Below are 22,981 nucleotides of genomic sequence, written 5' to 3' on the forward strand. Positions count from 1 at the left end.
ACATTGTAGAATAATAGTGAAGACATCAAACTATGAAATAACACATGGAATCATGTAGTAACCAAAAAACTGTATATTTTATATTTGAGATTCTTCAAAGTAGCCACCCTTTGCCTTGATGTCAGCTTTGCAAACTCTTGGCATTCTCTCAACCAACTTCATGAGGTAGTTACCTGGAATGCATTTCAATTAACAGGTGTGCCTTGTTAAAAGATAATTTGTGGAATTTCTTTCCTTTATGCGTTTCAGTTGTGTTGTGACAAGGTAGGGGTGGTATACAGAAGATAAGAAGATAGCCCTATTTGGTAGAAGACGAAGTACATATTGTGGCTAGAACAGCTCAAATAAGCAAAGAGAAATGACAGTCCATTAAGACATGAAGGTCAGTCAATCCGGAAAATTTGCAGTGCAGTCGCAAAAACCATCAAGCGCTGTGATGAAACTGGCTTTCATGAGGACCGCCACAGGGAAGGAAGACCCAGAGTTACCTCTGCTGCAGAGGATAAGTTCATTAGAGTTAACTGCACCTCAGATTGCAGCCCAAATAAATGCTTCACAGAGTTCAAGTAACAGACACAAACTGCTGCAAGGAAACCACTACTAAAGGACACCAAAAAGAAGAAGAGACTTGCATGGGCCAAGCTCCTGAGTGGCACAGCGGTCTAAGGCACTGCGTTTCAGTGCTAGAGGCATCACTACAGACCCTGGTTTGATCCCGGACTGTGTCACATTTGGCTGTGATCGGGAGTCCCATAGGGCGGCACACAATTGACCCAGCGTCGTCTGGGTTAGGGGAGGGTTTGGCCGGGGTAAGCTGTCATTGTAAAATAAGAATTTGTTCTTAAAAAACAACAAAAAAACACGAGAAATGGACATTAGACCGGTGGAAATCTGTCTTTTTGGTCTGATGAATACAAATTTGAGATTTGTCGTGTCTTTGTGAGACGCAGAGTAGGTGAACAGATGATGTCCATATGTGTGGTTCCCACCGTGAAGCATGGAGGAGAAGTTATGATGGTGTGGGGGTGCTTTGCTGGTGACACTGTTGGTGATTTAAACGTTAACGAGTGTGCAAGGCGGGGGAAATCACGCTGGCTACGGCCTTAGACAAAGCTGGAAACACTGTCATTCCCACTCTGCCTAATTTGCCTCTCGGCTGCTTAGCATTCCGAGGCTGAGGAGAGGGAATCCCCAGGAGCCCATTATGCCTACTTTGTTGTGAATTAAATAAGCGCTGAAGTGCTGCTTATTCCAATGTTATTTTAAATCATTAATTCTCCAAAGCATCTGTTTCTCACGATGTCTACTGTGTCCCCAGAGAGAGAGAGGGAGAGGGAGAGCACATCCATGCTCATGCAGTCAGGCATATTCGTGTTATTTCAGTGAGAATTCTGCCTCCCCACAATGGGAAATATAATCAGTTTCTCTCTCTCACTTGCATCTCCACTGTGTTAAGCCATGCTATTAATAAGGTGATGGACTGAATATGATGATGGTTGATTAGGGAAATCTTTTCACAGGGGTTTCACAGGATGGTACCTGCTAAACTTACAATGGTGTATAAATAGAACTAACTGAGTTGAATCCTTTTAGAGACGTAAATAAATATGCTTGCCTTAACTCAACCCCTCTCTTTCTCCCGTAGTTCCTCCCACCATCCATCCCTTCGAGTTCCCACGTTTCTCCATCGGCCAGCGTGTGTTCATTCCGTGTGTGGTGATGTCAGGTGACCAGCCTGTCTTCATCACATGGCAGAAGGACGGTCAGCCAATCCCGGCCAGCCTGAGTGTAACCATCGACAACATAGACTTCACCAGCTCCCTGCGTATCTCCAACCTGTCTCTCCTGCACAATGGCAACTACACCTGCATTGCACGCAACCAGGCCGCCACCGTGGAACACCAGAGTCAGCTCATTGTCAGGGGTGAGGGAGGAGGGGAGGGAGAAAGGGGGGAGGTGGGCTGGGAGGGGGGGTGGAGAGGGGTGAATAGGGGAGAGAGGGAGGGTGGGGATGGGGAAAAGGGGCGAGAAGGCTTGACCCTACTCAAAGATATGAGTCTAGAAGGTATTTGGCAGTTTTGCAAGTATTTTGCTAGATACAACTCTCTTCATATGTTCCCCTACAGTTGGAGTGGATCCAAATCAACCTACCACTAGGCCTATGTTGGGTATAGCACAGGAAAACCTGCCAAACTATATGCTTAAAGAAAATATAACCCTAACATGCTGACCAGACTGCACGAACGCGTGCGAACGAGTGCGTCCACGTGCGCTATCTCACGCAAGTTGATTTTGTCCACCCACACCAGTAGCGATCAGGACACGCAGGTCGAAATATCAAAACAAACTCTGAACCAATTATATTCATTTGCTGTTGCTAGCTAATTTGTCCTGGGATATAAACATTGGGTTGTTATTTTACCTGAAATTCACAAGGTCCTCTACTCCGACAATTAATCCACAGATAAAACGGTAAAACCGAATTCGTTTCTTGTCATCTCTCCTCCTTCCTTCAAGCTGCTTCTTCTTCTTTGGACTTCATATGGCGGTTGGCAACCTACTGTGCGTTACCACAACTGACTGGAGTGTGGACCTCAGTTCATCTTTTAATCACCCATGTAGGTATATGCTCCTAAAAATCTATGAGGAGATGGCATTGGGTGTATGCTCCTAAAAAACAATGAGGATATTGAATATAATATAATAGAATAGAATAAAACTTTATTGTCCATCCAGGATGGACATTTTTCTTTGGCATCACCTTCATTAAAATAATCACATACATTCTCACATCATACACATTTAAACCAGTCAGTTCATCATGTTGCATACACTAAAAACATAGAAGACAGTAATACATTCATTTACAAACAACCACTGTCCCAACTGCACTAGATACAGTTGAAGTCGGAAGTTTACATACACTTAGGTTGGAATCATTAAACTTGTTTTAACCACTCCACACATTTCTTGTTAACAAACTATAGTCTTGGCAAGTCGGTTAGGACATTTACTTTGTGCATGATACAAGTAGTATTTCCAACAATTCTTTACAGACAGATTATTTCACTTCACACTTCATTCACTGTATCACAATTCCAGTGGGTCAGAAGATTACATACACTAAGTTGACTTTGTCTTTAAACAGCTTGGAAAATTCCAGAAAATTATGTCATGGCTTCAGAAGCTTCTGATAGACCTCCACAAGTCTGGTTCATCCTTGGAAGCAATTTCCAAATGCCTGAAGGTACCACGTTCATTTGTACAAACAATAGTACGCAAGTATAAACACCATGGGACCACGCAGCCGTCATACCGCTCAGGAAGGAGACACGTTCTGTCTCCTAGAGATGAACGTACTTTGGTGCGAAAAGTGCAAATCAATCCCAGAACAACAGCAAAGGACCTCATGAAGATGCTGGAGACAACAGATACAAAAGTATCTATATCCACAGTAAAACGAGTCCTATCGACATAACCTGAAAGTATGCTCAGCAAGGAAGAAGCCACTGCTCCAAAACCGACAAAAAAGCCAGACTACGGTTTGCAACTGCACATGAGGACAAAGATCGTACTTTTTGGAGAAATGTCCTCTCGTCTGACGAAACAATAATGGAACTTTTTGGCCATAATGACCATCGTTATGTTTGGAGGGAAAAGGGGGAGGCTTGCAAGCCGAAGAACACCATCCCAACCGTGAAGCACGGGGGTGGCAGCATCATGTTGTGGGGGTGCTTTGCTGCAGGAGGGACTGGTGCACTTCACAAACTAGATGGCATCATGATGAAAGAAAATTATGTGGCTATATTTAAGCAACATTTCAAGACATCAGTCAGGAAGTTAAAGCTTGTTCGCAAATGGGTCTTGCAAATGGACAATGACCCCCAGCACACTTCCAAAGTTGTGGCAAAATGGCTTAAGGACAACAAAGTCAAGGTATTGGAGTGGCCATCACAAAGCCCTGACCTCAATCCTGTAGAAAATTTGTGGGCAGAACTGAAAAAGCATCCGTGAGCAAGGAGGCCTACATACCTGACTCAGTTACACCAGCTCTGTCAGGAGGAATGGGCCAAAATTCACCCAATTTATTGTGGGAAGCTTGTGGAAGGCTACCTGAAACGTTTGACCCAAGTTAAACAATTTAAATTCAATGCTACCAAATACTAATTGAGTGCATGTAAACTTCTGACCCACTGGGAATGTGATGAAAGAAATAAAAGCTGAAAAAAATAATTATTTCTACTACTATTCTGTCAAATCACATTCTTAAAATAAAGTGGTGATCCTAACTGACCTAAAACAGGGAATTTTTACTAGGATTACATGTCAGGAATTGTGAAAAACTGAGTTTAAATGTATTTGGCTAAGGTGTATGTAAACTTTCAACGTCAACTGTATACCGATACAATTTACTTTGCATTTAGTAGTCCAACAGCACAAGGAACAAATTCATGTTTGAACATGTTCTTCTTGGTCATGGGCATTCTGAAGTGCCGGCCAGAGGGAAGCCTCTCAATCTGAGGGTGTAGAGGGTTGGAGGGGTTGCCAATGACAGCCAGTGCCTTCTTTTTGGTTGCCTTGTGGAACAGAATGTTCAAATGTGCCTGTGGTCGACCAATTACTCTGCTGGCTGTGTTTACTATTCTGGTCAGTTTGTTTTTGCTCCTCACGCTCAGATTACCATACCAGACTGTCATATTGAACGTGAGGATGCTCTCCACCAAGCTGCTGTACACCCTCTCCAGAATATCCTGGCTGACTCCAAACCCCTTTAAGGCAGGACTTGCAGCGCGTTAAGCGTCAGAAATAAAACCAAATTCTATTTTAGCACCTGGCTACGCAGACGCTCGCTGACGCGCACGAGCAGTGTGGGTGCAATGATTGAATAACATGTATGTGTAAATGTATTTGCAACACTCGATCACGCAACGCTTTTGCTCTGGTCAGCATGTAATCCAAATAGCAGCAATTACCATAATTATATTTTAATGTTGTGATGTGAGATGCCACTTATTCCACTACTGAAGGCTAATATGCATGGTTGGGGTTAATTCCATTTCAATTCCAGTCAATTCACAAAGGAAACTGAATTTCCAATTCTCTTCGATGCTTTTCAATGAGGAACACATTTGAATTTGAATTTTGTTTACTTTATGAATTGACTGGAATTGAAATGGAATGGACCCCAACCCTGCTAATATGCTAACCTACGTTATCATTGGCTCCTCTTGTTTTTCTTACACTTGGTGTGAAAATATATTTCTAATTTCCACTATTTAAGCCACAAGGTATTACAAACTCAAACTAAAACACCATAACAGTATAACCAGTGTTAATCCAGGCTGCATCACATCCGGCCGTGATTGAGAGTCCCATAGGGAGGTAGACAATTGGCCCAGCGTAATCCGGGTTTGCCCGGGGTAGGCCGTCATTGTAAATAAGAATTTGTTCTTAACTGACTTGCCTATTTAAATAAAGGTATACAATAATCAATTACCTTTTTTATGTTCCTCTCCTAACCAGTCCCTCCCAAATTTGTGGTGCAGCCCAAGGACCAGGATGGCATCTATGGGAAAGCTGTGATCCTCAACTGCTCTGCAGAGGGATACCCCGTCCCTACCATAGTGTGGAAGTATTCCAAAGGTAAATAGCACCACAATATACACTGAGTGCACAAAACATTAGGAACACTTTCCTAATATTGAGTTGCACCCCCTTTTGCCCTCAACAGCCTCAATTCGTCAGGGCATGGACTCTATAAGGTGTCAATGTGTACCATAGAGGCACATAAGTTAGTTAAAATAAAAACTAAAATAAATGGAGGAACTTATTCCAGAAAAATCTAATTTATAAATATTATACAAGTAAAGTGAACTGGATGGAATATCGGAAAAAATGCACCAAATAATTTTTTCATCTTCAACATAGAAAGGCTACCAAAAATTATTGACTGAAACTTGTTACAAATGACGGAGTCACCCATGATTCATCAAACCATATTTTGAAAGAGGAAGCAAAGTACTTAAAGCATATGTTTTAGTTTCAGTCTCCTCCGTCTCCACTAACCAAAGTTAATTGAATGGATTTTTTTCTATTAATAATGTACAATTAACAGCTGTGCAGAAAGACTCAAGTGAAGACCAAATTACCGAGGAGGAACTTCTTGATGCAATTAAAGCCTTTAAGTCCGGAAAATTCCAGGGCTGGATGGCATACCAGTGGAGGTTTCCAATATTTTTTTTTTTAAATACTCAGAGGACCGCATGTAGCACACCTATAAAAATGGTAGATTATCAGATACTCAACAAGAAGGCCTGATTTCATTATATATATTTTTTTTTTAACCTTTATTTAACTAGGCAAGTCAGTTAACAAATTCTTATTTTCAATGACAGCCTAGGAACAGTGGGTTAAACTGCTTTGTTCAGGGGCAGATTTTTACCTTGTCAGCTCAGGGATTCAATCTCTTCAATGCTCTACCACTAGTCTACCTGCCGCTATTACTGAAACAGTATCCAAGTGGTAAATATAAAGACCTAGTCTGTTGAAAAAAATGGAGTCCCCTTGCACTTCAGTGGTGTGATGCCAAAATTCAAGCAAAATGCATAGAATTAAAAAGGTATTGTTGGATATTATTCATCCTAATCAGACAGGTTTTTTACATGGATGATATATTGGAGATAATATAGGACAAGTACTGGAAACAATAGAACACTATGAACATCTGAGAAATCAGGCTTGGTATTCATAGCTGACTTTGAAAACGCTTTTGATTAAGTACGACTGGAATTGATATATATAAATGCCTGGAATATTTCAATTTTGGAGAATGTCTTATAAAATGGGTTAAAGTTATGTATAGTGACCCTATGTGTAAAATAGTAAATAATGGCTACTTTTCAGGAAGTTTTAAACTGTTAAGAGGAGTAAAACAAGGTTGTCCACTATCTGTGTATCTATTTATTATGGCCATGAAATGTTCGCTATTGAAATCAGTTCCAACAACAATATCAAGCACGAAATCCAGTACTTAAAAACAAAGGTGTCATTGTACACTGATAATTCATGTTTTCTTTTAAATCCACAACTTGGATCCCTCCACAACCTCTTAGAGGATGTAGATACTTTTTATAACCTCTCCAAATTGTGTTCTATATTACATATTGGATCTTTACAACTTTTACATTACCTTGTAGTTTACCAATAAAATGGTCTGGCGGTGATGTGGACATACTCGGTATACATATCCCAAAAGAAAGAAATTATCTCACTTCAATACATTTTAATAGAAAGTTAGCAAAAGTAGATAAGATCTTGCTACCATGGAAAGGTAAATATATATTTGTGGGGAAATCACCCTGATTAACTCTTTAGTCATATCCCAGTTTACGTATTTTCTTATGGTCTTGCCTACACCTGCCTACACCTGTTTTTTTAAATTAAATGAGCAAAAAATATTCCATTTTATTTGGAACAGCAAGCCAGACATAATTAAATGGGCCTATTTAAATAATGAATATGTATTCGGAGGGCAGAAATTATTAAATATTAAAGCATTACAACTCTCACTAAAGGCATCAGTCACAAAAGTTATACTTAAAACTGGTTCTATACAGATTAGTAAAACTGTCTCACCCCATGTTCAAGAATGGCCTTTTTCCCTTTATTCAGATTACAACCTCTCACTTTCGGTTATTTGAAAATGAAATCATCTCCAAAATATTTATATTTTTAACTTCTTTGTGATAGGGGCAGCATTTTCACTTTTGGATGAATTGCGTGCCCATAGTGAACTGCCACCTACTCTGTCCCAGATGCTAATATATGCATATCATTATTACTATTGGATATAAAACACTCTGAAGTTTCTAAAACTGTTTGAATGATGTCTGTGAGTATAACAGAACGCATATGGCAGGCAAAAACCTGAGAAATATTCCAAACAGGAAGTGAGAATTCTGAGGCTGGTCGATGTTCAACTCATCGCCTTTTCAATTCCCTGTAAGATATGGATCTGTTTGCACTTCCTACGCCTTCCACTAGATGTCAACAGTCTGTAGAACGTGGAATGAAGCCTCTAGTGTGATGTGGGGCCGGATGGGAGGTGTTTCAGTCAGTGGTCTGGCAGAATGCCAGTTCCTGGTCATGCGCATTCCACATGATATCGCCTTGCGTTACATTTCTTCTAGAGACACAAAGGAATTCTCCGGTTGGAACGTTATTGGATAGTTATGATAACAACATCCTGAAGATTGATTCTCTACTTAGTTTGACCAGTTTTTTGACCTGTTATATAACTTTTTGAAGTTTTTGTCCGAGTTCGCCTGCATCTGCGCGAGCGTTTGGACATGTGCACTAAACATGCTAGCAAAAGTAGCTACTTAGACATAAGTAATGGACATTATCGAACTAAACAACGATTTATTGTGGAACTAGGATTCCTGGCATTGCATTCTGATGAAGATAGGTAAGGGAATATTTATGATGTAATTTTGTATTTCCCCCTTTTCTCCCCAATTTCGTGGTATCCAATTGTTAGTAATTACTATCTTGTCTCGTCGCTACAACTCCCGTACGTGCTCGGGAGAGACGAAGGTCGAAAGCCATGCGTCCTCCGAAACACAACCCAACCAAGCCGCACTGCTTCTTAACACAGCGCGCCTCCAACCCAGAAGCCAGCCACACCAATGTGTCGGAGGAAACACCGTGCACCTGGCTACCTTGGTTAGTGCGCACTGCGCCCAGCCCGCCACAGGAGTCGCTGGTGCGCGATGAGACAAGGATATCCCTACCAGCCAAACCCTCCCTAACCCGGACGACGCTAGGTCAATTGTGCGTCGCCCCACGGACCTCCCGGTCGCGGCCGGCTGCGAAAGAGCCTGGGCGCGAACCCAGAGTCTCTGGTGGCACAGCTAGCGCTGCGATGCAGTGCCCTAGACCACTGTGCCACCCGGGAGGCCCCTTAATTTCATATTTCTGTTGACTCCAACATGGTGGAGAAATTTTGTTAAATCTGAGCGCCGTCTCAGATTATTGCATGGTGTGCTTTTTACTAAAGTTTTTAAAAAATCTGACACAGCGGTTGCATTAAGAACAAGTGTATCTTTAATTATATGTAAAACATGTATCTTTCATCAAAGTTTATGATGAGTATTTCTGTTATTTGACGTGGCTCTCTGTAATTACTCCGGATATTTTGGCGGCATTTAAGAACATGGCGCCAATGTAAACCGAGATTTGTGGATATAAATATGCACATTATCGAACAAAACATAAATGCATTGCGTAACATGATGTCCTATGAGTGTCATCTGAGGATTATCAAAGGTTAGTGATTAATTTTATCTCTATTTCTGCTTTTGTGTGACTCTCTTTGGCTGGGAAAAATGGCTGTGTGTTTTTTGGATTTGGTGGTGTGTTTTCGCTGTAAAACATTTAAAAAATCAGACACAATGGGTAGATTAACAAGATGTTTATCTTTCATTTGCTGTATTGGACTTGTTAATGTGTGAAAGTTACATATTTCTAAAATATTTTTGAATTTCTCGCGCTGCCTTTTCAGTGGAATGTTGGGGTGGGTTCCGCTAGCGGAACGTGTGTCCTAGAAAGGTTAATTGCCTACCGTCTGTAAGTTGATAGTGTCTTAACGACCGTTCCACAGGTGCATGTTCATTAATTGTTTATGGTTCATTGAACAAGCATGGGAAACAGTGTTTAAACCCTTTACAATGAAGATCTGTGAAGTTATTTTGATTTTTACGAATTATCTTTGAAAGACAGGGTTCTGAAAAAGGGACGTTTCTTTTTTTGCTGAGTTTAGGACTAGCGGAGTAATGTCAGACATGCAGCTAACAAAAATACAGTTAATTCGGAAAGTTTTCAAACCCCTTGACTTTTTCCACATTTTGTTACGTTACAGCCTTATTCTAAAATAGATTAAAACAAATTTTTCTCTCCTTAATCTACACACAGTACCCAGTGGGAGCTGACAAAGCAAAAACAGGTTTTTAGAAATTCTTGCAAAAAAATGGAAATATCACATTTACATAAGAATACCTAGACCCTTTACTCAGTACTTTGTTGAAGCACCTTTGGCAGTAATTTCAGCCTCGAGTCAAGTCTTCTTGGGTTTGACGCTACAAGCTTGGCGCACCTGTATTTGGGTAGTTTCTCCCATTCTTCTCTGCAGATCCTCTCAAGCTCTGTCAGTTTAGATGGGGAGCGTCGCTGAACAGCTATTTTCAGGTCTCCAGGGTTCAAGTCTGGGCTCTGGCTGGGCCACTCAAGGACTTTCATGATTGAGGAGAACAGAGTTATTTTGTAACTGTGCATCTTTCATTTCTACTCCTCTGACTATCTTGCTGATACACAACATTGTTCTACGGGCAAGCTTTTTTATTATAGATCATTCGTTTATGAGAGCCAACACAGTGTCCACAGCCTTGAGGTTGAATGGTGAAAGCGCAGCACTGTACTGTAAGTCTAAACCAACAGTAAGAGAAAGGAAAGCAACAGCTTCTCACATTACGATAACAGAGTAAAAGGAAATGTACTGTAATGTTTGTTGATGCAAAACATCCATCCATTATGTAGTAATTTCTCGTAATTTCATCATAAACAATGCAATGGGTGTTATTAAAACATCTTACACCTCCCCTTCCTCCTCTCCCTCCATCCACCCCTCCCCTTTCTCCTCTCTCTCCCTCATCCACCTCTCCCTTTCTCTCTCTCCCTCCCCAGGTGCAGGGGTTCCCCAGTTCCAGCCTATAGCCCTGAACTCAGGCTTCCGTATCCAGGTGCTGGTCAACGGCTCTCTGCTAATCAAACACGTGCTGGAGGAGGACAGTGGCTACTACTTGTGTAAGGTCAGCAATGACGTGGGAGCTGACGTCAGCAAGTCCATGTACCTCAACGTCAAAAGTAAGTCAATGAAGACCCCCATCTTTCATGGCTTTATACATGGATCTCAGTGTCAAATGGAAAACCCCCTCTTTATCCTGGAATGTCTGTGTTCTCCAATGTCCATTTTTTAAAGCTCAGTGATAAAAGTAAGACCTCTCTTCTTGAAAGGATCATGTACTGCAAGTTCCACAGAGCGACCCATGGGGAAGCAGTAGGATACATGTTGGCCCCCATTAGAGACATTCATAGCAGTCATTTTGTGGAGTCTTTTTGTTGTTGAGTCATGTTACTGTTCTGTGCTGGAGTGAGTGTCTCTGTGTTGGAATAAAGTGTTATAGGGATGTCAAAGATCCACATTTCAGCCCTGTATGGATGTACAGCGGTTTTTAGCTGGTCATCTTTCCCTGTATTTACAGTGAAGTGATCCAGTAAAGTGCTGCGTGGTGGTGTTAAATGGCTGAAGGTTAAGTTGACTGAAGTCACTGTGCTCTGTGACAGAGAAGCCACCAGTGTGGTGCCACCACCACCACGGCCCTGTGTCATTCTGCCTGAACACATCCCACAAAAGCAACCATGCAATGTCGCCGGTCTCCATCGCTCTCTTTCTCTCTGAGAAACACAGGCGTTTATCCGCTGAGTGGCCATGGACTTAGCTCCCCTCCATTAGGCTCTGAACTCTATATGCAGGCAGAGGCTACCATGTGGAAAAGAGGGCTGGGGGAGGGATGGGCTACCAGTCTATCTCCCTCCCTTTTCTTCCCTTCTCTCTCTTCTCCCCCTCCCTAGGCTGCTTTTCTGTATGTCTGGCTTCCTCTCCTCCTTTTCCTCCTCCTCCTCTTCTGCTTCCTATTTTGCTCAGTCTTCCCTTTCTGTATTTCTCTCTCTGTCTTTATTTGTGTGTAATATTTAACTGTATTTCATTTCTGATGCAATATGATTTCCCCTCCCCTGTCTGTCTGTATCTATCTATCTCTCCTCCCTCCTTCCCTCCCCTCCATCTCCCATCATTGTATGTCTCCCAGTTTAACCACTGGGATTTGATTGGTAGTGACATGATGGGGAGTTGTGCCCATCACCCCCCTCTAGAGCCAGTTCCATCCCCCTAATCACACACACATATACCCAAACACAAACACACACACACAGGTCCATTGATTTGATGTTTTCAGTCTCTTCAGACATGGTTCCCAATCTTATGTTAACTCTACAATTAGATGTGGCATTATTTCTTACGATGCAATGTAGTTATACAACCTAGATGACATGCACTGTACCATATTCTTGTGCTTCAAGTGAAATGAAAGCAGTTTTATTTGACAACTAATCAAAAGCGGGATCCCTCCAAGCGTTCCTCACTTTCAGTCTGCTGCTCCCACATGCATACCGCATTATACTATACGTTCTCACTGTAGATTTTCCCAATAGAAACACTGCCCTCTTCAGGTGAAAAAAAGTAAACTGTAGGAAATTGAGGCTAGACTATTGTTTTCATCTTGTCTGTTGAAGGATTTCCACTTTTGATGTTGATGGTGAATAGACTGTATAAACTGCATAGATTTACCCAAAGTTGTTGGGTAAATCAGGCTCTTAGTGTGTCTTAGAGGTATGTGTTGTAAGTGTGCGTACCAGTCAAAAGTTTGGACACCTACTCATTCAAGGTTTTTCTTTATTTGTTTTATTATTTTCTACATTGTAGAATAATAGTGAAGACATCAACACTATGAAATAACACATATGGAATTACGTAGTAATCAAAAAAAAGTGTTAAACAAATCAAAATATATTTTATATATGAGATACTTCAAAGTAGCCACCCTTTGCCTTGATGACAGCTTTGCACACTCTTGGCATTCTCTCAACCAGCTTCATGAGGAATGCTTTTCCAACTGTCTTGAAGGAGTTCATATATATGCTGAGCACCTGTTGTCTGCTTTTCCTTCACTCTGTAGTCCGACTCCTCCCAAATCATCTCAGTTGGGTTGAGGTCGTGTGATTGTGGAGGCCAGGTCATCTGATGCAGCACCATCACTCTCGTTCTCGGTCAAATAGCCCTTACATCTCAAATATTTCATGTGTTATTTCATAGTTTTGAAGTGTTCACTATTATTCTACAGTGTAGAAAAGAGTAAAAATAAAGAAAAACCCTGCAATGAGTAGGTGTGTCCAAACTTTTGACTGGTACTGTATGTGTGCATGGTTTGTGTACATGTGTGTCCTTGTGAGTGTGTGTGTCTGTACGCGCGTGCATGTGCGATGTTCCGCTGCACACATTAAGGCACTTACGTTATATATAAAACAAAAGATAAAACAGTACATCATATAACGTTATTACACCACTACATGTCTAGAATACAAATTATAAACTGGGTGTTTCGAGCGCTGAATGCTGATTGCCTGAAAGCCGTGGTATATCAGATTTATTTTTACTGCTCTAATTATGTTGGTAACCAGTTTATGATAGCAAAAGGCACCTTGGGGGTTTTGTGATATATTTGGCCAATATACCACGGCTAAGGGCTGTGTACAGGCACTCCGCATTGCGTCATGCTGAAGAACAGCCTTTAGCCATGGTATATTGGCCATATACGACACCCCCCAGGCCTTATTGCTTAAATGTATAATGCCACCATACAACAATATTACAATGTGCATGTTTGTACAGTACATGTGCTAGCTCTTGTGTGTGAATACGTTTGTCTGTACAATTGTGAGTGTCTGTTCACTATTCCCGCTGTTCCATAAGGTATATTTCTACCAGTTTTTTATCTGATTCTACTGCTTGCATCAGTTATCTGATGTGGAATAGAGTTCCATGTAGTCATGGCTCTATGTAGTACTGTGCGTCTCCCATGGTCTGTTCTGGACTTGGGGACTGTGAAGAGACCTCTGGTGGCATGTCTTGTGGGGTATGCATGGGTGTCCGAGCTGTGTGCTAGTAGGTTAAACAGACAGCTTGGTACATTCAGCTTGTCAACACTTCTTACAAAAACAAGTAGTGATGAAGTCAATCTCTCTTCCACTTTGAGCCATTAGAGATTGACATGCATATCATGGTCATCTCTGTATCCCGTTGCAAGACCCACTGGTTGATGCTTATTTATAAAACCCTGTTAGGCCTCACTCCCCCCTATCTGAGATATCTACTGCAGCCCTCATCCTCCACATACAACACCCGTTCTGCCAGTCACATTCTGTGAAAGGTCCCCACAGCACACACATCCCTGGGTCTCTTGTCTTTTCAGTTCGCTGCAGCTAGCGACTGGAACGAGCTGCAACAAACACTCAAACTGGACAGTTATCTCAATCTCTTCATTCAAAGACTCAATCATGGACACTATTGCTGACAGTTGTGGCTGCTTTGCGTGATGTACTGTTGTCTCTACCTTCTTGCCCTTTGTGCTGTTGTCTGAACCCAATAATGTTTGTACCCTGTGCTGCTGCCATGTTGTGCTGTCATGTGTTGCTGCCATGCTATGTTGTTGTCTTAGGTTTCTCTTTATGTAGTGTTGTGTTGTCTCTCTTGTCGTGATGTGTGTTTTGTCCAATATTTTTATTTTATTTATTTAAAATGTTTAATCCCAGCCCCCGTCCATGCAGGAGGGATTTTGCCTTTTGGTAGGCCGTCATTGTAAATAAGAATTTGTTCATAACTGACTTACCTAGTTAAATAAAGGTTCAATAAAAACATCATTAATGTTAGCTCCTCGTGTACTTTTAAGGGCAAGCCGTGCTGCCCTGTTCTGAGCCAATTGTAATTTTCCTAAATCCCTCTTTGTGGTACATGCCCACACCACTAGGGCAGAAGGCGCCGGAACCTCTGTATCCAGGGCAGCAAAGCCATTTCTGGTCTGTGTCCGGTCCGGGCTTAACATCTCCAAGGAGGCCCTCTTTGCCAGTTTTCTTCGACTTCCACAGCGAGTGACATATAGTATCTCCATGATACATGATGAGTGACATATCTCCATGGCTGGTTGGTTGGGTCGAGAACAGGAACATCCCCCATCATCCAAGAGCATCCTGCTAGCTCCGTTCTCCAGAGAAGGGGAAGGCCCCTCCGGGGAGGGATCCCTGCACAGTACTGACCAGTTGGCTGTGGAGAGCCGACACTGGGGCGACACTTCCACCAGACCAGAACGGCGTCCTGCTACTGGGGTAGAAGAAAAAGAAAAAGTAGACAGGCGTGGATTCCCAAGTAGCTTGTGTAGGTTCACTACTTGTTTTCTAAGAGTAGCCACTTCGACCCTGTAGTCCTCTGCAAGCAAACAGTTGCTGCGTTGAAAGTCAGGACGGTCCACATTGTTCCGGAATAAAGGAAAATAAACACAGCTCCTGCAGCGTTGAAAATGTTCCATAGCGACCTCCATTTGAGACTGCCGAGCCAGTCTCTCTGACTCAGTCGCTCATATAATACACTTACTCAAACACACACACACAATACATGTACCAGGACACGTACACTTACAAACACACAAACACACACACAATACATATACCAGGACACGTACACTTACCAACACACAAACACACTCATATGGATGCACACCCCGATAAACACAATTATATGTACTTACCGTAGCTAAAACCTTATGTCTAGACACACACAGCAGAGTACCCACAGCAGTAGTCGATTTTCATCCCCGTGTAAATTGTTTGGACATAGGCTGCTTTGAGTGTTTTCACACACACACACACACACACACACACACACACACACACACACACACACACACACACACACACACACACACACACACACACACACACACACACACACACACACACACACACACTACAGAGGGACATTAATAACAGTGTGTGTGTGTGTGTGTGTGTGTGTGTGTGTGTGTGTGTGTGTGTGTGTGTGTGTGTGTGTGTGTGTGTGTGTGTGTGTGTGTGTGTGTGTGTGTGTGTGTGTGTGTGTGTGTGTGTGTGTGTGTCTGTGTGTGTGTGTGTGTGTGTGTGTGTCTGTTTGTGTGTGTGTGTGTGTGTGTGTGTCTGTTTGTGAGCCTGTGTGTCAGTGTTCTCCCTCAGCTGAGCTCAGCTCCCGGAGTGTCAGGTTCAGGTTGTTGTTTTGATCGTTGTGCAGGTGGTCGTGTGGTCAGGGTGTTGGTTGTGTCTGGCCCTCCTGCTCTCTGGAATCTGAGCCTCCCTGGGAGCCTTGTTCCCTGGTCTCCTGTGGATCAGTGCATTTGTGCCAGACGAGACCCTCATTAACCCACTGAACCTGTCCTCTTCTGAGCAGGTGTAATGTTACATACTGTACACACACCAGACTGTGTCCTCCTCTTCATAGACAGTAAACATGCAGCAGACTACTGTAGCATGCAGTACACTCTGCGCTGTGCTGGTGTGTGTTATTTATCCAGGCTATACGACACCACTGCTGCTGGAGAAGCTGCTGCCACTTACAGCAACACTGGAACTGAATGGCTGTAAAGTGGTCAGGTGATGTACAGTACTGGATGAGCTCCTGGCTGGATTACGCCGCTCACAAGTTTACCTGGTTGTATTTCTGGAAAAGACACTAATAGGCAGGCAGGCACACACACACACACACACACGCACACGCACACACACACACACACACACACACACACACACACACACACACACACACACACACACACACACACACACACACACACACACACACACACACACACACACACACACACACAGGCCATTACTGAAGAATCATGGTCCTCTCAAGCTGCTACTGTAATTCAGTGGTTTCGACAGATTCCATTCGGCCAGGCTATTGTGGCGGACCCACAGGGAAATTAATTGCAGCTATTGTGATGTCGTAGTGAAACACTTTTATTGTGATTAGTGTCTGTGCATAGGCTAATGCCTAACCATAATACACCATGCATCCTCGTATATGAACGATGTCACAGACACCCACAGTCAGCAGAAATTGCTTATGTCGCAATAGCAGTATTTTCACAGCTTTGTGCGTGTGCGTGTATGCGTGTGCGTGTGTGTGTGTGTGTGTGTGTACCGTATACCTACCTCCACTGATGCAATCGACTGGATGCATCACTAATCCAGAGTAGGTTTATTCTATCAGAGTGTGTCAACAGCCACTCTCAGTGCCAATTAGGATCAATTAAGAGCATTACACTCATAACGCACCGAGACACAATGATGAGAGCACGCAGATAATGAGACTTAACTGGAGAAAAACAGCGTTGTCACCTGGTCACCAAGCTCCCAATCACCCAATCACCCAATCAGACCGCTTCCCTCAGACTGAAGTAAGAATTATTCTCTCTCTCACTCTCGCTTTCTTTCTCTCATTCCTTCCCTTGTTTCAGCCCTCCAACTACCCACACAAAGCAGCCTGTCTGCAGCCATATACTCAGCATCATGCTCAATGTCCAACCCAATTGTGCAGCTAAGGGAATTATTTTGGTGCAGTGAGTGGAGCTAGCACCCAGTGAACCAGTCAAATCTGTGCCATCACTGCCCTTCCCCCTACCTATCCACTCTACACACACACACACACACACACACACACACACACACACACACACACACACACACACACACACACACACACACACACACACACACACACACACACAATGCCCCAGGGGCAGTGGGCTCCTGTAGGGAGTGATCTTGTCTTGTTCTCGTCTCACACCCATGGCCCAGTCATCTAACCAGCGCACCCTGTGGCCTACATTCCACAGCCAGACACTCACTCTGGTGGGGTAAACGGAGCCTGATGCCTGCGGCTATCTATTCGACCTGGAATCTACAGTCATAACTTAATGTTACTGTTAGATGTCCATGCTGGGTAGATATGGATATGATTAAATGTACTGCATGTGGAAGGTACAGCGGTGTCATAAAAAAACAAAAAGGTTGGTAGGAGACAGGAAGTTTTGTCTGTTTCAACAGACTGAATAAGATGGTGGACAAGTAGGTCTACTGACAGTTGTGGCTGCTTCGCGTGATGTACTGTACTCTCTAGCTTCTTGCCCTTTGTGCTGTTGTCTGTGCCCAATAATGTTTGTACCATGTTTTGTGCTGCTACCATGTTGTGCTGCTGCCATGTTGTGTTGCTACCATGTTGTTGGCATGTTGTGTCGCTACCATGCTGTGTTTCCATGTGTTGCTGCCATGCTATGTTGTTGTTTTAGGTCTCTCTTTATGTAGTGTTGTGGTGTCTCTCTTGTCGTGATGTGTGTTTTGTCCTATATTTGTATTTGATTTTTAATTTTTAATCCCAGCCCCGGTCCCCGCAGGAGGCCTTTTGGCTTTTGGTAGGCCGTCATTGTAAATAAGAATTTGTTCTTAACTGACATGCCTAGTTAAATAAAGGTTAAATAATTTAAAACAAATAAAATAAAAAAGTTGGTAGGAGACGGGAAGTTTTGTTGTCTGTTTCAACTGACTGCATAAGATGGTAGACATGTAGGCCTACTGTATATTTCACATATGGCATAAGTATGTTAGATTTAGAGTCAGGTCCATAATTATTGTCACCCTTGATAATGATAAGAAAAAAAGACAATCAAACAAATAATAGTACAAATACTGTGCTTATATTATTTCATACTATTACAATTTCTCAGAGAAAGAGATTTTGTTTAACAAGTAATACAAAAAAATACAAAAAAGATAGAGGTCAAAATTACTAGCCAAAAACAGGGTTACCTCTACCACAAGGTTGACACTTGGCCACAAGTAGATATTCCAGCAAGACAATAACCCCAAGCACTAATCAAATTCCATTTTTAATGGCCATCTCAGTCTCCAGACTTGAACCACATTGAAAACCTGTGGTTTGAATTGAAGAGGGCAGTCCATAAGCCCAGACGAAGGCTATCAAGGATCTGGAAAGATTCTGTATGGAGGAATGGTCTAAGATACTGTAGCTCCCAACGTTTTTTCCAGTCTCATAAAACATTTTAGAAAAAGGCTCAGTGTCGTTATCCTTGCAAAGGGAGAGTGCTGGAGTATTGAAAACAAGTATGCTAATACTTTTGACTCCTATCTTTTTTTAGATGTTTTTTATTAATTGATAATAACAAATAAAAAAATCTACTTTCTTTATCTGAGCAATTGTATTACTATAAAATAATATAATTTCCCTTTTTTTTAAGCATACAATATAGCTCAATATTTGTATTATTTTGTTAATACGGTCTTTTTTTTGCTCATCTGTATCAAGGGTGCCAATAATTATGGACCTGAATGTATATAAGCCTGGCTGGTAAGACAACCTGAAGCAATATTATTAATGAATCATGTAGTAACCAAAAAAAGTGTTAAACAAATCAAAATATATTTTATATTTTAGACTCTTCAAAGTAGCCAATCTTAGCCTTTGTAATGAACACGATGGGAGACAGAGAGTTGGTTTCAAGTGCAGGGCGCAGCAGGTGTTTATTTGTAAAGGACCACAGGAAGAGGCAGGTAGCTGGGTCCAGGGGTAGGCAGAAGGTCATACACAGGGGGTCCAAAAAGGCAACAGTGCAGGCAGGAAAAAGGCTAGTAATGTTGTCCAGGAGATCAGGCAATAGGTTGATAACAGGAAATCAGGCAGGCAGGTACAGGCAGGGAATAGGCAAAAGGCGTCGTTAGTGAGGCAGGCAAAAACTATGATACACGGGAAAAACAGAGCTCCGAATATACAGTTGAAGTCGGAACACAGGTTGGAGTCATTAAAACTCGTTTTTCAACCACTCCACAAATGTCTTTGTAACAAACTATAGTTTTGTTAGAGTCGGTTAGGACATCAACTTTGTGCAAACACAACCCAACCAAGCCGCACTGCTTCTTAAAACAGCGCTCATCCAACCCAGAAGCCAGTCGCACCAATATGTCAGAGGAAACACTGTACACCTAGCGACCTGGTCAGCGTGCACTGCGCCCGGCCCGCCACAGGAGTTGCTAGTGTGCGATGAGACTAGCCCTCCCTAACCCGGACGACGCTGGGCCAATTGTGCACCGCCCCATGGGACTCCCGGTCGCGGCCGGCTGCGACAGAGCCTGGGCTCGAACCCAGGGTCTCTGGTGGCACAGCTAGCACTGCGATGGCTGGGGGCGTTATTTTCACGTTCGGATGAAAAGTGTGCCCAGAGTAAACTGCCTGCTACTCAGGCCCAGAAGCTAAGATATGCATATTATTAGATTTGGATAGAAAACACTCTGAAGTTTCTAAAACGGTTTGAATGATGTCTGTGAGTATAACATAACTCATATGGCAGACAAAAACCTGAGAAAAAATCCAACCAGGAAGTGGGAAATCTGAGGTTTGTAGGTTTTCAAGTCTTTGCCTATCCAAGATAGTGTAAATTTGGTCCGATTTCACTTTCTAAGGCTTCCACTAGATGTCAACAGTCTTTAGAACCTTGTTTCAGGCTTCTACTGTGAAGGGGGAGCGAATAAGAGCTGTTTGACGAAGGAGTCTGGCAGAATGCCATGAGCTAAGTCAGGCGCGCGGCCGTGAGAGCGAGCTCTGTTCCTTTGCATTCCTAAGACAAAGAAATTGTACAGTTGAAACATTATTGAAGATTTATGAAAAAAACATCCTAAAGATTGATTCTATACATCGTTTGACATGTTTCTACGAACTGTAATAGACATTTTTTGACTTTTTGTCTGGACTTAGTGCTCGCGCGTTGTGCATTTGGATTACTAGACTAAACGTGCGAACGGAAAGGAGGTATTTGGACATAAATTATGGACTTTATCGAACAAAACAAACATTTATTATGGAACTGGAATTCCTGGAAGTGCATTCCGATGAAGATCATCAAAGGTGAATATTTATAATGCTATTTCTGACTTTTGTTGACTCCACAGCATGGCAGGTATCTGTATGGCTTGTTTTGGTGCCTGAGCGCTGTAGATTATTGCATGGTGTGCTTTTGCCATAAAGCTTTTTTGAAATCTGACACAGCGGTTGCATTAAGAAGAAGTATATCTTTCATTCCATGCATAACACTTGTATTTTCATCAACATTTATGATGAATATTCCTGGAAATTGATGTGGCTCTCTACAAAATCACCGAATGTTTTGGAGGCAAAACATTACTGAACATAACACGCCAATGTAAACTGAGATTTTTGGATATAAATATGAACTTTATCGAACAAAACATACATGTATTGTGTAACATGAAGTCCTATGAGTGTCATCTGATGGAGATCATCAAAGGTTAGTGATTCATTATATCTCTATTTCTTATTTTTGTGACTCCTCTAATTGGCTGGAAAATGGCTGTGTTTTTCTGTGACTAGGCGCTGACCTAACATAATCAGATGGTGTGCTTTTGTCGTAAAGCCTTTTTGAAATCGTACACTGTGGTGGGATTAACAACAAGTTTATCTTTAAAATGGTGTATAATACTTGTATGTTTGAGGAATTTTAATTATGAGATTTCTGTTGTTTGAATTTGGCGCCCTGCACTTTCACTGGCTGTTGTCAAATCGATCCCGTTAACGGGATTTCAGCCTTAAGAAGGGGGCAGTATTCGGAAGTTTGGATGACTGACATGCCCAAAGTAAACTGGATATGGATATGCATATAGCATTTGATAGAAAACACTCTGAAGTTTCTAAAACTGTTAAAATAATGTCTGTGAGTATAACAGAACTGATATGGCAGGCGAAAACCCGAGGAGAATCTATCCAGAATTTTTTGTTGTTGTTGAGGTCACAGGCCATTTCAATGCTAGTCTATGGGATATTCAAAATAATTCCTCCCAGATTGCAGTTCCTATGGCTTCCACTAGATATCAACAGTCTTTTGAAAGGGTTTCAGGCTTGTTTTTTGAAAAATGAGCAAGTAGTTGTAGTTTTCAAAGTGTCCCTCAGTAGGACTCTAGGCTTGTGGCGCGTGTGAATGAGGGCACGCACTTCGTTATTTATCTCTGGTATTGAACATACTACATTCCATCTTAAATTTTATCGTTTTTTTACATTTCAGGGTACCCGAGGATTGATTGAAAATGTTGTGACTTGTTTGGACGAAGTTTACCGGTAACTTTTGGGATTCCTTTGTCTGCATGTTGAACAAGTGGAACGGTGGATTACTGAATCAAATGCGCCAACTAAACAGACTTTTTGGGGATATAAAGGACTTTATTGAACAAAACGACCCTTTGTTGTATAGCTGGGACCCTTGGGATTGCAAACAAAGGAAGATCTTCAAAGGTAAGTGATTTATTTTATCGCTATTTCTGATTTTTGTGACGCCTCTGCTGGTTTAAAAAATGTTTTTAATGCTGGTTGTATGCGCAGCGCTGTCCTCAGATAATCTCATGGTATGCTTTCGCTGTAAAGCCTTTTTGAAATCAGACAACGCGTTTGGTTTAACAAGAAGTTAATCTTTTAAACGATGTAAGACACTTGTATTTTCATGAATGTTTAATATTATGATTTTTGTATTTTGAATTTTGCACTCTGCAATTTCACCGGATGTTGTCGTGGTGGGACGCTAGTCCAAACACCAGAAAATGATTTCATTGCTTTAGAAGCTTCTGATAGGCTAATTGACATCATTTGAGTCAATTGGAGGTGTACCTGTAGATGTATTTCAAGGCCTACCTTCAAACTCAGTGCCTCTTTGCTTGACGTCATGGGAAAATCTAAAGAAATCAGCCAAGACCTGAGAAAAAAATTGTAGACCTCCACAAGTCTGGTTCATCCTTGGGAGCAATTTCCAAATGCCTGAAGGTACCATGTTCATCGGTACAAACAATAGTACACAAGTATAAACACCATGGGACCTCGCAGACATCATACGGCTCAGGAAAGAGACGCACGCTTTCTGTCTCCTAGAGATGAATGTACTTTGGTGCAAAAAGTGCAAATCAATCCCAGAACAATAGCAAAGGACCGTGTGAAGATGCTGGAGGAAACAGGTGCAAAAGTATCTATATCCACAGTAAAACGAGTCCTATATCGACATAACCTGAAAGTCCGCTCAGCAAGGAAGAAGCCACTGCTTCAAAACAACCATAAAAAAGCCAGACTACAGTTTGCAACTGCACATGGGAACAAAGATGGAACTTTTTGGAGAAATGTCCTCTGGTCTGATGAAACAAAAATAGAACTGTT

General features: G+C 42.1%; 1 protein-coding gene across 3 annotated transcripts in view; it reads left to right on the forward strand.

The window, feature by feature from the left end:
• LOC129868443 (cell adhesion molecule DSCAM-like) overlaps window positions 1-22,981 on the forward strand; it is a 142,823-nt gene that overhangs the window by 90,118 nt on the left and 29,724 nt on the right. For 2 of the 3 annotated variants that reach the window (XM_055942426.1, XM_055942428.1), the window contains exons 8-11: window positions 1,646-1,924; window positions 2,127-2,168; window positions 5,524-5,643; window positions 10,741-10,920. In XM_055942426.1, coding sequence (XP_055798401.1) covers window positions 1,646-1,924; window positions 2,127-2,168; window positions 5,524-5,643; window positions 10,741-10,920 — 621 coding nt within the window. The remainder of the gene's footprint in view (window positions 1-1,645; window positions 1,925-2,126; window positions 2,169-5,523; window positions 5,644-10,740; window positions 10,921-22,981) is intronic. The other variant, XM_055942427.1, reaches the window with a different exon arrangement.

Source organism: Salvelinus fontinalis, chromosome 13 (assembly GCF_029448725.1).
Source record: "Salvelinus fontinalis isolate EN_2023a chromosome 13, ASM2944872v1, whole genome shotgun sequence".
Lineage (NCBI taxonomy): Eukaryota > Metazoa > Chordata > Actinopteri > Salmoniformes > Salmonidae > Salvelinus > Salvelinus fontinalis.